The sequence below is a fragment of the Salvelinus fontinalis genome, chromosome 17 (genome assembly GCF_029448725.1).
Source record: "Salvelinus fontinalis isolate EN_2023a chromosome 17, ASM2944872v1, whole genome shotgun sequence".
Classification (NCBI taxonomy): Eukaryota; Metazoa; Chordata; class Actinopteri; order Salmoniformes; family Salmonidae; genus Salvelinus; species Salvelinus fontinalis.
Window position 1 is genome coordinate 36,701,295 of NC_074681.1, and position 17,232 is coordinate 36,718,526.

General features: G+C 38.7%; 1 protein-coding gene across 1 annotated transcript in view; it reads right to left on the minus strand.

Moving 5' to 3' along the window:
- Nucleotides 1-7,895: 7,895 nt before the first annotated feature.
- LOC129814258 (phospholipid phosphatase-related protein type 5-like) overlaps nucleotides 7,896-17,232 on the minus strand; it is a 65,157-nt gene continuing 55,820 nt past the window's right edge. Inside the window, exon 6 of the mRNA XM_055867261.1 lies at nucleotides 7,896-9,749. Within this exon, the coding sequence (XP_055723236.1) occupies nucleotides 9,720-9,749 (30 nt within the window). The 3' untranslated portion in view covers nucleotides 7,896-9,719. The remainder of the gene's footprint in view (nucleotides 9,750-17,232) is intronic.

Consider the following 17,232-nt stretch of genomic DNA (forward strand, 5'->3'; position numbering starts at 1 on the left):
ACATACAAATGTATCTTTCTGCGCATATAAAGTCAGGTCCAACCTACCATTTGGTACAATGTGCAAAGGTGGGTGAGTGACTTGGCATTTGTAATAAAGCGCAAGGATGCATGATAAACAGAGTCCAGTCTCTGGAAGACGGAGGAGGTTGCATGCATATACAACAAGTCACCACAATCAATTACAGAGAGAAAACTGGCTTGAACAAGCTTCTTTCTAGACATTAGCAGGAAGCAAGCCTTATTACTAAAATAAAAACCCAATTTCAATTTAAGCTTTGTCACAAGATTAGCCACATGAACTTTAAAGGACAACTTGTCATACAACCAAATACCGAGGTATTTGTAGGATGACACTTTTTCAATGGATAAGCCACCAGATGTGACAATGCTAACGGTCTCTGGCAGAGATCTAGCTCTGGTAAAGGTCATGAATTTAGTTTTTTGTACATTCAAGACCAGTTTGAAACCATAAAGGGAGGCCTGCAGTGACAGAAAAGCAGTCTGGAGCTCTTCAAAAGCCTGAACCAGAGAAGGAGCACATGCATACATGACTGTATCATCTGCATATAGATGTAACTTTGCTGGTTACATCCCATTTACCAAATCAATAATAAAAAATGAGAACAACACAGGAGCTAAAATGGAACCCTGGGGCACACCTCTATTAATCAAGTTATTTGACGCAAATTTCTTTAGTCAAGTTTCTGATAAACCCATTACGTCTGCATTTGTCGTTTTGGCCCATATTCTAATCATGTCTATTTTTGGAAATAGACTTCTGACATTAACATGCAAAAGGCCAAAACCTGCTCTGTTTTTAGGGAGTCTGTAGAGATTGCATGGTATCTACCGGCCCAGGGTTTGGTCGCACATTACTAGAGATCAACAATAAAAGCGTAACAATATATTTCAGTTGCCCAATGCGTGAGGACTTGGTGGATCCAGCACCATTGTCAATAAAGCGAACTGAGTCTTTCGACACAGAAAAAAGTAATTCAATAGCTTGAGATTTTGGAAGTATGCCATCAAGTGCAGGTCCAGTTGCGTTTGAGACTGGTACAAATGTAATTGCAGAGAGAGACCAAGTTCCTGGTGGTATTGACATGATGGTCTCGTCAGAGTGTTTGCAAATTGTAGGGCATAAAGCGAAGATAATTCACTCAACCATTGATCATTCAGCCTATTTAATCCAGGATGGCATTGAGTAACCTGAGTGGCTACCATCTTGGATTTGAGAGATCCCTCTGGTGCTAAAAATAACTAAATAATAAAGCTTCAGCTGGCTCAAAACAGAACAGCATGCAACTAAAGGTCTCTTCATAGTCCCTAAACAAATTCAAGGTAACATATAAAGCCATGATAGTATGGAAGTCCCTGCCATCTCAAATCACTCAAGCAAGCAGCAAAATTATCTGAAAGAAATGCACATCACAGCACAACTCCTCTGACCGAAATAGCTGTAGCATCTCCCTCCCGAGCATATCTGGTGTTTGGGTTAAAGTTAAAGATAAGATGTGCCCTTGGCATCAGGACATCAAAGCCTGCTCAGAGTAAGTAGTTGAAAGCAAAGCCTCAGTATAGTAAGAACGTACTGCTCCATATGATATGATAGTCTGGTCAGCTTACTGATGTTAGTCAGTAGAGCAAAGTTGTATTGAAGTGTATGAAAGTGTATTCTCATTTTGTGTGTGACTGGATGCTGCTGGGTGTACGCGTAGTGCGGGGAATGAACATGGAAATGCAAAACAAGTTCATGAGAACCGGAGGAAACTCCACAAGAGAACTGGAGGAAACTCCATATCAAGGAAACTTTATTCATTTTATGAATAAGTCATTTACGGGAGGTTGACTGTTTACACAGCAAATGTTTGATTTAGTTAATTTCTATGCACTAGACAGGGTGAAGGACGTAAGTGAAGCCCATCTGATGATAATGATGGAGCGATGGATCTCTAAATAGTCCACAAAAATTACCTAAAGTGAAGGATTAAATTGAAACTTTCGCTGGAGAAAACTCTAACACGGTTGCTGAGGGGAAGGATTAAATTGAACCCTTAGCGAGGAGGAAACTTTATCTGTAGCTCATTGCTTTGAGCTGAATGGCACGGTTGCTAGGGTGAAAACTGTGGTTCAAGCTTTAGCTGTAGGAATTGTTGCATTTCCAATGTCGCTTTCATTGCACTTGCATTCAGTAGCATCTATGAATCACATTATTATCATTAATAGTATTGACGTCAAAATGGGAGAACCAAGGACACGAGTGGTTCCTAATGTTGTGAGATTCTCGCTAGTGTTTACAGAGAAACTGGTTCTGAGAGATTAGGATCAGGACCTGCAATCGTAACAGTAAGCAACTGTAACAAAATGGATGATTGCAGTGTAGCTGTTATTATGAGTACATGTTGCATGGATTGCTAAGGCATAAGAATATGAAAGTGTGTACTCTTGTTTTAAATCTTTGTAGTTCTGTACATGTCTATTAATGCTATGTATTGTCTTTTTTATTTACATTTAATTTATGTCTATTAATGATAACCATTCTATTGTATTATGTCATTTTATGTAGTTCTGTCTTTCAGCTGTAATTGTCTATTAATGTTATGTATTATATCATGTTTTATGTTTTATGTGGACCCCAGGAAGAGTAGCTGCAGCTTTGGGTGTAGCTAATGGGGCTCCTAATAAAATACTAAATACAAGACAGATTGGTTAAGGGACCAGCGTGGTGTAGAATGACAACATCTGACATAAGACAATGGCATTTATTCTACATGAAACTTCAAAATTATATGGCAGCCATGTTAACAGTACAGAATGTCATGAATTAGAACACACAATTCTAAAAGTTGGACCAACTCTCTACATATACAGTGGCTTGTGAAAGTATTCACAACCCTTTTCCTATTTTGTTGCCTTACAACCTGGAATTAAAATGGATTTTGGGGGGATTTGCATCATTTGATTTACACAACATACCTACCACTTTGAAGATGCAAAATATTTTTTATTGTGAACAAACAAGAAATAAGACAAAAAAACAGAAAACTTGAGTGTACATAACTATTCACCCCCCAAAGTCAATACTTTGTAGAGCCACCTTTTGCAGCAATTACATCTGCAAGCCTCTTGGGGTATGTCTCTGTAAGCTTGGCACATCTAGCCACTTGGATTTTTGCCCATTCTTCAAGGCAAAACTGGTCCAGCTCCTTCAAGTTGGATGGGTTCCACTGGTGTACAGCAATCTTTAAGTCATACCACAGATTCTCAATTGGATTGAGGTCTGGGCTTTGACTAGGCCAATCCAAGACATTTGAATGTTTCGCCTTAAACCACTCAAGTGTTGCTTTAGCAGTATGCTTAAGGTCATTATCCTGCTGGAAGGTGAACCTCTGTCCCAGTCTCAAATCTTTTTAAGACTGAAACAGGTTTCCCTCAAGAATTTCCCTGTATTTAGCGCCATCCACCATTCCTTCAATTCTGACCAGTTTCCCAGTCTCTGCCAATGAAAAACATCCCCACAGCATGATGCTGCCATCACCATGCTTCACTGTGGGGTTGGTGTTCTCGGGGTGATGAGAGGTGTTGGGTTTGCGCCAGACATAGTGTTTTCCTTGATGGCCAAAAAGCTACATTTTAGTCCCATCTGACCAGAGTCTTCCATATGTTTGGGGAGTCTCCCACATGCCTTTTGGTGATCACCAAACGTGTTTGCTTATTTTTTTCTTTAAGCAATGGCTTTTTTCTGGCCACTCTTCTGTAAAGCCAAGCTCTGTGGAGTGTACGGCTTAAAATGGTCCTATGGACAGATACTCCAATCTCCGCTGTGGTGCATTGCAGCTCCTTCAGGGTTATCTTTGGTCTCTTTGTTGCCTCTCTGATTAATGCCCTCCTTGCATAGTCCGTGAGTTTTGGTGGGCAGCCCTCTCTTGGCAGGTTTGTTGTGATGCCATATTCTTTCTGTTTTTTAATAATGGATTTAATGGTGTTCCGTGGGATGTTCAAAGTTTCAGATATTTTTTATAACCCAACCCTGATCTGTACTTCTCCACAACTTTATACTGAGATCATGTGACAGATCATGTGAAACTTAGATTGCACACAGGTGGACTTTATTTAACTAATTATGTGACTTCTGAAGGTAATTGGTTGCACCAGATCTTATTTAGGGGCTTCATAGCAAAGGGGGTGAATACATATGCACGCACCACTTTTCCATTTCAATTTTTTTAAACAAGTTATTTTTTAAATTTCACTTCACTAATTTGGACTAGTTTGTATGCTAATTACATGAAATCCTTATAAAAATACATTTAAATTACAGGTTGTAATGAAACAAAATAGGAAAACGCCAAGGGGGTGAATACTTTCGCAAGCCACTGTATGGCTCTGGTTATATCCACTGTCCAGATGGATGGAACGTTCCTTACATTTTTTTCCGCTGGCGCAAAATTTTGTCATTTAGTGAATAATTTCAATCATATTTTTCTGTTCAGTCAAAAGTTAGGTTTCTCTGAATATATTTTCCACACTTAGGAACATAATCAGTATCAGTAGAATGTAATCAATATTAATTTAGGTTAACCCCTGGCTAAAGGGGTCTGCTTGGCGAAGCGACCGTCTGTGCTCTCATACTCCATAAAGACATTTGCTTGAAAAACAAGATAAAACGTCAATAATACTGTTGTTTGTCCATCTTGAGACACCGTAGCAACAACATAAGCAGAAACACTTCCTCAAAATAGTCCAAATTAATCTAAGATAAATCAAGATATCTATCATTCATTTAGACATTTTTGCCAAGGTCTTAGTTACGCAATTTTACATCTAGCTAAGATATTTGGTGCATTATTCCTCAAGTGAAAAAATATGCATGAAAACTAGTCATCGACACCAAACACTTCATGTTCCCACTCCTACTAAGATTAGTACTGTTGACCAATAACCAAGGAAGGGGTGTAGACTTCGACTACTGAACTTCGACTTGTCAGCTGAAAAAATGTTGTGTGCAAGAACAGCACAATAAAAAAACCTGCGGAAGACCAAAACAAAGAAAAACGTCAACATTTCGTCATAATATATGCGCAAACTGTTTCAATTGGGAAGTATACGGTAAGCTTAAGTCAGCCAGAAGGGGTGATAGACAGCTATCAGCTGTTCATGCACTGGCTACCTAGCGTTACGTTAGCTTTGAGCTCTTGAGTGTCGTGGACCTTTTGATTATTATGGGTCCCTTCGACAGTTTGGATCCTGTGATATCTGTTCCTGTTGGCTGAAAAAGTAAACATGTCCATGAAAAGGAGAGAGCCAAGATCCAGCGACGGGAAACACTGCAAACATACGGAGGCAAACGGCAGGCTGTGTCACTCTGACAATAAGAATCAATACATCTTTGACCGGCAAATTCATTGCAACCGACTTTCAATGTCCTTATTATTCCTTAAATCCTTCTCTAAAGTGTACATTGCCTTCAGAAATTATTCAAGTACCCCTTGACTTTTCCCACATTTTGGTGGGATTGAAATGGGTTTAATTGTCATTTTGTTTTGTCAACAATCTACATAAAATACTCTGTATTATCAAAATGTATGAAAAATAAAACACTAATATATCTTCATTACATAAGTATTCAACCCCCTGAGTCAATACATGTTAGTATCACCTTTGGCAGCAATTATAGCTGTGAGTCTTTCTGGGTAAATCTTTAAGAGCTTTGCACACCTGGATTGTACAATAGTTGCGCATTATTATTTAGATATTCTTCAAGCTCTGTCAAGTTGGTTGTTGGTCATTGCTAGACAGCCATTTTCAAGTCTTGCCATATATTTTATAGTCGATTTAAGTCAAAACTGCAACTAGGCCACTCAGGAACATTCAATGTTGTCTTGGTAAGCAACTCCAGTTATGTTTGGCCTTGTGTTTTAGGTTATTGTCCTGCTGAAAGGTGAATGTCTTCCAGTGTATGTTGGAAAGCAGACTGAACCAAGTTTTCCTTTTCCTTTCTGTTTCTTTTTATCATAAAAAAACTCCCTAGTCCTTGCCGATGACAAACATACCCATAACATGATGCCGCCACCACCATGTTTACAAATATGAAGAGTGGTACTCAGTGTCACACCCTGATCTGTTTCACCTGTCCTTGTGATTGTCTCCACCCCTCCAGGTGTCACTTATTTCCCCTGGTGTATTTATCTCTGTGTTTCCTGTCTCTCTGTGCCAGTTCATCTTGTCTTGTCAAGTCAACCAGCGTGGTTTTCCCGTGCTCCTGCTTTTTATTATCTCTCTTTTTCTAGTGCTCCCGGTTTTGACCCTTGCCTGCCCTGACTCTGAACCTGCCTGCCTGATCACTCTGCCTGCCCTTGAGCCTGCCTGCCACTCTGTACCGCCTGGACTCTGACCTTGTTATGATCTTTTTGCCGGTCCATGACCATTCTCTTGCCTGCCCCTTGGATACCAATAAATATCAGAGACTTGAACCATCTGCATCTGGGTCTCGCTCTGTGCCCTTATAGTGATGTGTTGTGTTCGATTTGCTCCATTCAGGACATAAAGTACATTTATTTGGCAATTTTTTTGTAGGTTTACTTTAGTGCCTTATTGCAAACAGGATACATGTTTTGGAAAATGTTTATTCTGTACATGCTTCCTTCTTTTCATTCTGTCATTTAGGTTAGTATTGTGGAGTAACTACAATGTTGTTGATCCATCCTCAGTTTTCTATCACAGCCCTTCAATTGTGTAACTGTTAAAGTCACCATTGGCTTCATGGTAAAATACCAGAGTGGTTTCCTTCCTCTCTGGCAACTGAGTTAGGAATGACGCCTGTATCTTTGTAGTGACTGGGTGTATTGATACACCATCCAAACTATAATTAATAACTTCACCATGCTCAAAGGGATATTCAATGCCTCTTTTTTTTTTTTTTTACTCATCTACCAATAGGTGCACTTCTTTGCGAGGCATTGGATATCTGAGTTTGAAATTCATTGCTTGACTAAGATAATTGTATGTGTGGGGTACAGAGATGAGGTAGTCATTCAAAAATCATGTTAAACACTTATTACCATGCAACTTATTATGTGACTTGTTAAGCACATTTTTACTCCTGAACGTATTTAGGCTTGCCATAACAAATGGGTTCAATACTTATTGACTTATTGAGACATTTTAGCTTTAAATGTTGTATTAATTCGTAAAAATGTCTAAAAACATAATTCCACTTTGACATTATGTGATATTATGTGTAGGCCAGTTACAAAGAATCTCAATTGAATCCATTTTAAATTCAGGCTGTAACACAACAGAATGTGGAAAAAGTCAAGTGGTGTGAATACTTTTTGAAGGCGCTGTATAATGAAACTCAAAAAGCCTTCCTTAATTTATCCTAATGATAAAACCTGTAAAACCCACAGAATGTTTTTCAAAAGTTGCTTAAATGTCCAAAAAGAAAAAAACACATTGTATACACGGTTCACTCTCTGGATACAATACATTGGCTATGTGATTTTAGGCTATTTTGCACAGAAAAGTTGAAAGAAATTGATTATTTGAATATTTATTCATTTATGTATCGATACTTTCTTACATATAACTGTTTAAAACCCAATCGGGATATTTTTCTATTGTAGTTTTGTTGTTTGAAGTGGATATATAGCATTTGACCACAAAGCATGGTTATTTGTCTCTCTAAAATAAAATGACCTTGCATATCTTTCAAACAAAATGATATCTGTCTTTTCAATAGCCCATGTCATGTTAAGATGAAAAAAAGTTGAGCTCTATCTCTTTCACAAGATGTGTTGTTAATTCCTGTCAATTTAAAAACATTTCTGAAAATGGATATATGGTATCACGTTTTGGAATGAAACTTCAAAACAGAAAAGCTGGAGTCAAACCTATTTATTTAGATTTTATTCAAATACATTTACACCGCAACTTTCTCACAGTTGAGTTATTCTTCAATTTTCTACAGTGTAAGAGGTCCTGCAGCTGCTGCTGGGTTAATGTTACTCATAGCGATGAGATCAATAAACAAAGATCTGGTATAATGGGACAATATCAAAACAAAATAGTTATAAAAGTAACGAAATCTGTACAAGCGAAAAAACTAACACTCAGAAACTACATATAAGATCAAAACAATACACAAATCCAACTTTAATATTTTATACATTTGATATTATATATTATAATGAATATATTTACATATTGAACATCTCCAGAATCATTCAAATGCCCCAAACATTTTCTAGAAAAACTAAGACAAAGAGATGTTAAACGTATTAAAAACCATGTCATCACATTGTACATGTATAGATACCTTTTCTAACTGCATATGAGTAGTAGAACCCTTCATTTTCAGATGATGGGCTGAGACTGTTAGGGGTCATACAGTACGACATACCATTCAGACAGTAGACGGTAAACAGTACAGCCACATACAGTACAACAGTGTTAAAATGTCATCATGGAGATTAACATACAACAGGGGTTTTCATCAAATTGTGGTGGTATAAAAACAACTTTACCCATAATGCATTTGGGAAACTGAAGTCTAGTCGTGCATCAACTATGAATATCATTGCTGGCCTGTGAGTTTAAAACAATACTCCATATTGTCTAATCTGACATATCAACATACAGTATAGATCCATGCTTTTGCAACACAGTAAAATAGGAGGAATGAAACCGAAAAATTTAAAAACATCTCTTTATTTCCATATTATTTCCGCACTGGCTCTGTTGCCTGACCGTGGTCATATTATGGTTGTTGATTGTCTGGCAAGCCCGAAGCAACATCCTTCAATCCACAAGAGAAAATGATGTTCAAAGGTTTATCAAGCACACACACACGGACACACTTTTACGGCTCTATGCACATCTGCACACACGGTCGCATAGTTTCACACCTAAATGCCCATGTATTTCTAGCTAATCGTAAGAGGGACACAATTCATTCATTGATTTCTCTGAAAACTACCAAAGCCTATATAAAATGGCAATGATCTTTGGCTCTTCATTCTCTCAGGTCTGGTTGGTAAAATCTAGACAGAAGTAAACCCACAACATATTGGCTCTGACAAGATACAGTTTGGATTGCACTTTTGCAAGCAAGCACATATAAAGTAATAAACAGCCATGATAGAAAACACATTATACACGTTTACGGTGTTGGCAAGGACTCATGATCTTTGACATGGAAGGAAATAAAATAAAAATGCTGTACAATACATATATATATACACATATATAAGACGTGTTTGATACAATAACTTCAAGTATATACAAATACGGAATACTTTTGGGGAAATTAATGAACAATGAACACCATTCATCAGGTGAAGAACAGAAGGAGGGAACATGTTGATTGGAGAGCAAAAAAAAAAGGTAAAGCTGAAGGATCTTTGATTTGGAAATAGGGTCATACTGTATGGATCAAGGTTGGGGTCAATTTGAATTGAAGTCAATTCTTGAAGTGATTTGAATTTAAAATAAAATGGAAAACAACTTTTTGTTGTTGTTAATTGAGAAGTCTTGAAAATAGATGCCTTTTTTCAATTATTGAATTGCAATTTCAGTTTACTTCCAGAATTCACTAAATGCAACTGACCACAACCCCGTTATACATAGATATCATCTTCAGGATCTGTGTTGCCCTCTGCCGACCATGACAGTGAGCAGCTACCACATCCAACTGTGTGTCATGTGACACATTCATTGTCATGTGACCTCGGCGAAAGTATTAGAATTCTAAAGGAAAAAAGAAGCAAAAGAAGAAACAGAACAAAAATGTATTCAATGATTCACTATATTTAATATCCAAGACATTCTCTGCATTCAATACATCCCAAGATTAGTAACTATTAAGTACTGAAGCATTTTTATGAAGTAAACTGATTACGTCAGATTAGACATTACTTGGTAAAATGATATTTGCGATCTTGATATGAAAAAAAACACAAAATAGCACAGTCAAGATACAGTATCAGTCCTGTGACATCTTGGTCCCCAACATCTCTTGCTTTCCGTAATTTAATTATATAACGACCCTTACATAACCTCGAGCTAATGAGTCAGTTGCTTTGATTGCGCTGAGGGGCTTGTAAGGCTGTCTGTCCACACACGCATGCACACACACAAAATGTAAACGCACACACAGACACAAACACACACACAAAGTGGGCCAAGTAGCATTAGGTTAGCACACTGTACAGCTCCTGGGTTGCCTCTACAGTGGTTGCTCAACTAAAAGTTTTCAGATTATGCTGTGGGACATAGATGTCATTTGTGGTTTAGTACGGTAACCTGCGTCACTACTTCATTACTCCAGACCAGCGCAATGGGGAGTTAGAGCACTGATTACACTTTTGGATCCCAAGGCGCTAATGTGTCTCTAACTGACAATGAATGGGCGACATAAACCAAATAGAAACTGATAATTATGCAAGACTTCAAAATGTAATTTCAATTAAATGAATGATGAGCATGAAGAAGGTGATTGAATTTAGAACAATAGTGTAAGAATTGCTATTCCTCTGTCCTGCACGCGAACACCCTACTCGTCAGTATTACTTACTAAAACTGTTGTTACACTAAGGTTTTTATTCTAAGAGAAATGAAAATGTTCAATTATATTCCATGATAATCTTAAAATATACAGCTGAAGTCGGAAGTTTACATACACCTTAGCCAAATACATTTAAACTCAGTTTTTCACAATTCCTGACATTTAATCCACACAAATTCCACACAAATTCCCTGTCTTAGGTCAGTTAGGATCACCACTTTATTTTGAGAATGTGAAATGTCAGAATAATAGTAGACAGAATTATTTCTTTCAGCTTTTATTTCTTTCATCACATTCCCCGTGGGTCAGAAGTTTACATACACTCAATTAGTATTTGGTAGCATTGCCTTTAAATTGTTTAACTTGGGTCAAACGTTTATGGTAGCCTTCCACAAGCTTCCCACAATAAGTTGGGTGAATTCTGGCCCCTTCCTCCTGACAGAGCTGGTGTAACTGAGTCAGGTTTGTAGGCCTCCTTGCTCGCACACGGTTTTTCAGTTCTGCCTACAAATTGTCTATGGTATTGAGGTCAGGGCTTTGTATGGCCACTCCAATACCTTGACTTTGTTGTTCTTAAGCTATTTTGACACAACTTTGCAAGTATGCTTGGGGTCATTGTCCATTTGGAAGACCCATTTGCAACCAAGCTTTAACTTCCTGACTGATGTCTTGAGATGTTGCTTCAATATATCCACATAATTTTCCTGCCTCATGATGCCATCTATTTTGTGAAGTGCGCCAGTCCCTCCTGCAGCAAAGCACCCCCACAACATGATGCTTCCACCCCCGTGCTTCACGGTTTGGATGGTGTTCTTCGGCTTGCAAGCCTCTCCCTTTTACCTCCAAACATAACGATGGTCTTTATGGCCAAACAGTTCTATTTTTGTTTCATAAGACCAAAGGACTTTTCTCCAAAAAGTATGATCTTTGTCCCCATGTGCAGTTGCAAACCGTAGTCTGGCTTTTTTTATGGCTGTTTTGGAGCAGTGGCTTCTTCCTTGCTGAGTGGCCTTTCAGGTTATATCGATATAGGACTTGTATTACTATGGATATAGATACCTTTGTACCTGTTTCCTCCAGCATCTTCACTGGCCTCCCGGGTGGCGCAGTGGTCTAGGGCACTGCATCTGCGCCACCAGAGTCTCTGGGTTCGTGCCCAGGCTGGGCTTGCGCCCAGGCTCTGTCACAGCCGGCCGCAACCGGGAGGTCTGTGGGGCGACGCACAATTAGCATAGAGTCGTCCGGGTTAGGGAGGGTTTGGCCGGTAGGCATATCCTTGTCTCAGTATGTAAAAATGTAATTAAATGTATGCACTCTACTGTAAGTCGCTCTGGATAAGAGCGTCTGCTAAATGACGTAAATGTAAAATGTAAGGTCCTTTGCTGTTGTTCTGGAATTGATTTGCACTTTTCGCACCAAAGTATGTTCATCTCTAGGAGACAGAACACGTCTCCTTCCTGAGCGGTATGATGGCTGCGTTGTCCCGTGGTGTTTACACTTGCGTACTATTGTTTGTACAGATGAACGTGGTACCTTCAGGCGTTTGGAAATTGCTCCCAAGGATGAACCGGACTTGTGGAGGTGCACAATTATTTTTCTGAGGTCTTGGCTGATTTATTTTGATTTTCCCATGATGTCAAGCAAAGAGACACTGAGTTTGAAGGTAGGCATTGAAATACATCCACAGGTACACCTCCAATTGACTCAAATGATATCAATTAGCCTATCAGAAGCCTCTAAAGACATCACATCATTTTCTGGAATTTTGCAAGCTGTTTAAAGGCACAGTCAACTTAGCGTATGTAAACTTCTGACCCACTGGAATTGTGATACGGTGAATTATAAGTGAAATAAATCTGTATAAAATAACAAATAAATTTGTTTTGGTCTGTAAACAACTGTTGGAAAAATTACTTGTGTCATGCACAAAGTAGAAGTCCTAACCAACTTGACAAAACCTTAGTTTGCTAACAAGAAATTTGTGGAGTGGTTGAAAAACGAGATTTAATGACATAAGTGTATGTAAACTTCCGACTTCAACTGTAACTGTCAGGAGAGAAGAACAGAACTGCTAGCCTGACACTGAAAACTTACAAGCTACTGGAAATACACAGTGTTGGTAGATGGATGGGGTTACGTGTTCCACAACATGAATTATTAATTTTTATAATAACTTAACTTAGCTTTAGTTATTGTTTTCAGATAAATTCATGTATCCTATATGCACCAATAGTATCAATTGGGAAAATTCCTTTTAAAATAATAATTGTATATTATTTTTCATTCTTTCTTACTTAGCAAGGCATGATATCCTTCACTACTAACTACTGGATTAATTATGGGATGGTGTATGCGTGTTTAATTTACCTCCCTTAAAATCTATGAATACTGAAGCAGTCAGCCAGGCAGTCAAAGCGAGCAGTGAGCCTGGATCCAAAGGGTTTTCTAAAGCATCCTAATGTGTCAGATTTATTTGGGTCACCTTCTGTACTGAGTTTGAAGATGGCCTATGGCCATGTTGATGTTGTGTGTAGCAATGCATTTAGTGTGGAAATGCATTTAGCTACAGTCTCCCTGCTGCTACACTAAACTGTGCAATGAGTGAGCCCATACTGCAGTTTAGGTTTCCACTGGGCGTTTCTTGGATTTCTAAAGTACATATAGTCCCTCAAACCTCAACTACTACACATTTGACCATTCTTGCCATTAACGCTTTGCTCATCTACCTCTCACGCATGCATGCATGAACGCAAACACAAACACACCTCTCCGCATCTCCTCGTTCTTATTCACCTCACACACCTCAGTCTAATGAGATGTGGGCATCCTCCTTTGCGTTGACGAATGGCCCAATGTAACTTCCCCTGGACTCATTGTGATTTCAAATAGGGGGAGCACTGGGTCTCCATAAGGCACTTCATCAAGATTACCAAGGGGGCCAGTGACATACTGTATGTCCCTGTAATGCATGACCTTGCATTCCCTTCGCTATAGGGTCTGCGAAGGCGACATCATTAATCTTCAGGAGCAATGCTACTGTATTATGCTTATAGAGGCAACCCAGGAGCTGTACAGTGTGCTAGTCTCATGCTACTTGGCCCAATTTGTGTGTGTGTGTTTACATTTTGTGTGTGTGCATGCGTGTGTGTGTGTGTGTGTGTGAACAGACAGTCTAACAAGCCCCTCAGCGCATTCAAAGCCCAGTGGTTCTTCCTGTAAGGTGTGCTTCATACTGCAGCACACCTTGCAGGCTGCCGCAGAGATCTATGGCATGTTATTTAATTGTCAGCCATTGTTACCATTAATGCTATTTAGTGCTAGCTTGACCACCAGAGGATATCTTTGAGAAGCATTTGATAGCCTTCAATATTGGCTGTACTAGAGAATTGAAAAACTTTTTTTTGTAAGAACATAGTATATGGGATTCATTTTAAGAAATGTAGCTTAATTTAATTGATATTATAGTGTTTCTATTCCAAGAAAAATGAAAAAACGAAACCCTCAGTGTTTCCGTTGGGAAAATATGGCGCCCTACTACGTGACGGTCGGGAGTAGGCTACAGTACTAAGAGCATAACATTTCCACACCCTAATTGTAGTCTAACCAATACCCAAATGGAAATTCAGTGAAAATACAAATCTCATTGGTTTATCAAGACCAGTCCCCAACGCTGCTGAAATAGTTGACTATTGCTATTGCTTCAAATCCTATTGCTTCAAACTTCAATATGCTTTTTAAATAAACAAGACCTACACCACTTTTAACAGCAAACTACTCAACACTAGTGAGACTCATGTCGCCGACGGTAGGACTACAGTATATTGAAAAATACTTTTTTCAATGACGTGACTCTCCGCCAATAATTACATTTAGATGATTGGAGGATTCTAAATTAATATATAAGGTGCATTTTTCTTTAGAGCAAATCTGATCTGTGAGAATATCTAAGGGGCTTTTATATCATTCTAAATTAATTAATAATGATAATAATAATCGCTTTGTTTAAAAAATAACAATATTTTGGAGATAATCTTACTAATTTGTAAATAAAGCCAGTTTGTTATTTAGAATTATTTCTTTCTGTTTTTAGAGGGAGATGAAACCAAAAACCCACCGTCACCTCATGGGTCTCCCGGTCCCGGCCGGAACGGGTATCGAACCAGCATCTGTAGCAACGCAGCTTGCACTGCCATGCAGTGTCTTAGACTGCGTCACCACTTGGGACGCGGTCTAAGTTTTTAATGCTGATCAATTGCCTTGCACAAAGTATCAAAATACTGGAAAGAGTCTATTGTCCTGCTAATAGCCCCTACTGGACTATTATAATACAAGGTGTCCAGGTCAGGATAACCAAAACATTTCTTTATTAAAGTCTATCAGAAAGAATGTTGGTACTTATTTATTTTGATCCAAAGCTTTGAATGAGTGAGTCACTCAGCTTTATGTAGGTGCCGAGGCTATATGACTGTGCCATCAACTTGATTATTTTGCTTATATTCAGTCAACACATACAGTTGAAGTCGGAAGTTTACATACACTTACGTTGGAGTTATTAAAACAAGTTTGTCAACCACTCCCCAATACTTTGTGCATAACACAAGTAATTTTTTCAACAATCGTTTACAGACAGATTATTTCACTTATAATTCACTGTATCACAATTCCAGTGGGTCAAAAGTTTACATGCACTAGGTTGACTGTGCCTTTAAACAGCTTGGAAAATTCTAGAAAATTATGTCATGAATTTAGAAGCTTCTGATAGGCTGATTGACATCATTTGAGTCAATTGGAGGTGTACCTGTGGATGTATTTCAATGCCTACCTTCAAACTCAGTGCCTCTTTGCTTGACATCATGGGAAAATCTAAAAAAAATCAACCAAGACCTCAGAAAAAGAATTGTAGACCTCCTGGTTCATCACCTCCTGGTCTGGTTCATCATTGGGAGCAATTTTCAAATGCATGAAGGGTACCATGTTCATCTGTACAAACAATAGTACGCAAGTATAAACACCATGGGACAACGCAGCCGTCATACACGTGGTCTGTCTCCTAGAGATGAACGTACTTTGGTGCAAAAAGTGCAAATCAATCCCAGAACAACAGCAAAGGACCTTGTGAAGATGCTGGAGGAAACAGGTGCAAAAGTATCTATATCCACAGTAAAACGAGTCCTATATCGACATAACCTGAAAGACCGCTCAGCAAGGAAGAAGCCACTGCTCCAAAACAGCCATAAAAAACAGCCAGACTACGGTTTGCAACTGCACATGGGGACAAAGCTCGTACTTTTTGGAGAAATGTCCTCTGGTCTGATGAATCAAAAATAGAACTGTTTGGCCATAATGACCATCGTTATGTTTGGAGGAAAAAGGGGGAGGCTTTCAAGCCGAAGAACACCATCCCAACCGTGAAGCACGGGGTTGGCAGCATCATGTTGTGGGGGTGCTTTGCTGCAGGAGGGACTGGTGCACTTCAGAACATAGATGGCATCATGAGGGTTGAAAATTATGTGGATATATTGAAGCAACATCTCAAGACATCAGTCAGGAAGTTAAAGCTTGGTTGCAAATGGGTCTTCCAAATGGACAATGACCCCAAGCATACTTGCAAAGTTGTGACAAAATAGCTTAAGGACAACAAAGTCAAGGTATTGGAGTGGCCATCACAAAGCCCTGACCTCAATCCTATAGAACATTTGTGGGCAGAACTGAAAAAGCGTGTGTGAGCAAGGAGGCCTACAAACCTGACTCAGTTACACAAGCTGTCAGAAGGAATGGGCCAAAATTCTGACAGCTTATTGTGGGAAGCTTGTGCAAGGCTAACAGAAATGTTTGATCCAAGTTAAACAATTTAAAGGCAATGCTACCAAATACTAATTGAGTGTATGTAAACTTCTGACCCACTGGGAATGTGATGAAAGAAATAAAAGCTGAAATAAATCATTCTCTCTACTATTATTCTGACATTTCACATTTTTTAAATAAAGTGGTCATCCTAACTGACCTAAGACAGGGAATTTTACTAGGTTTAAATGTCAGGAATTGTGAAAAACGGAGTTTAAATGTATTTGGCTAAAGTGTATGTAAACTTCCAACTTAAACTGTATGTGGTAACTGTTGCTCCCAATGTTCTGAACAGTGGTTTAATCAATACACAGCAAATGGTCTACTTAACCCAATTTGACACACAATGTTTATACCCGCACAGCTTTGCTATCAAGACACTTTGCATAGACAGGTAACGAGGCATGCAGGTTTTCATTCTTACATGATCCGTTTACACAGTGTGCGATTTAGCCCAATGTAACAATGTGTGTGGCTTCTTGCTAATCACCTGTATACAGATGATTAGCAGACAGACTATTTTCAGGGACTGGGATTGTGTACCTCTTGCCAAAGGCATTGTAAGAGCTTATAGAAATTTTACCTGGACTATAAAACTAAGAAGATGAGACTCTCAAACCAAAGTGATACATACATTATATTCCAAACCTCAACGTATATTTTTGTCAATGTTCATATTCTTTGGTCAATTTTCAACCTTCATACTACACATCTGGAAGACATTTTTATCTTTCTATACATACAATGAAGGATATACTGTATCTGATGTGTCTTTCTGTATGGTGGACACAGCAGAATGGACTGAGGCTGACAAACAAGGTA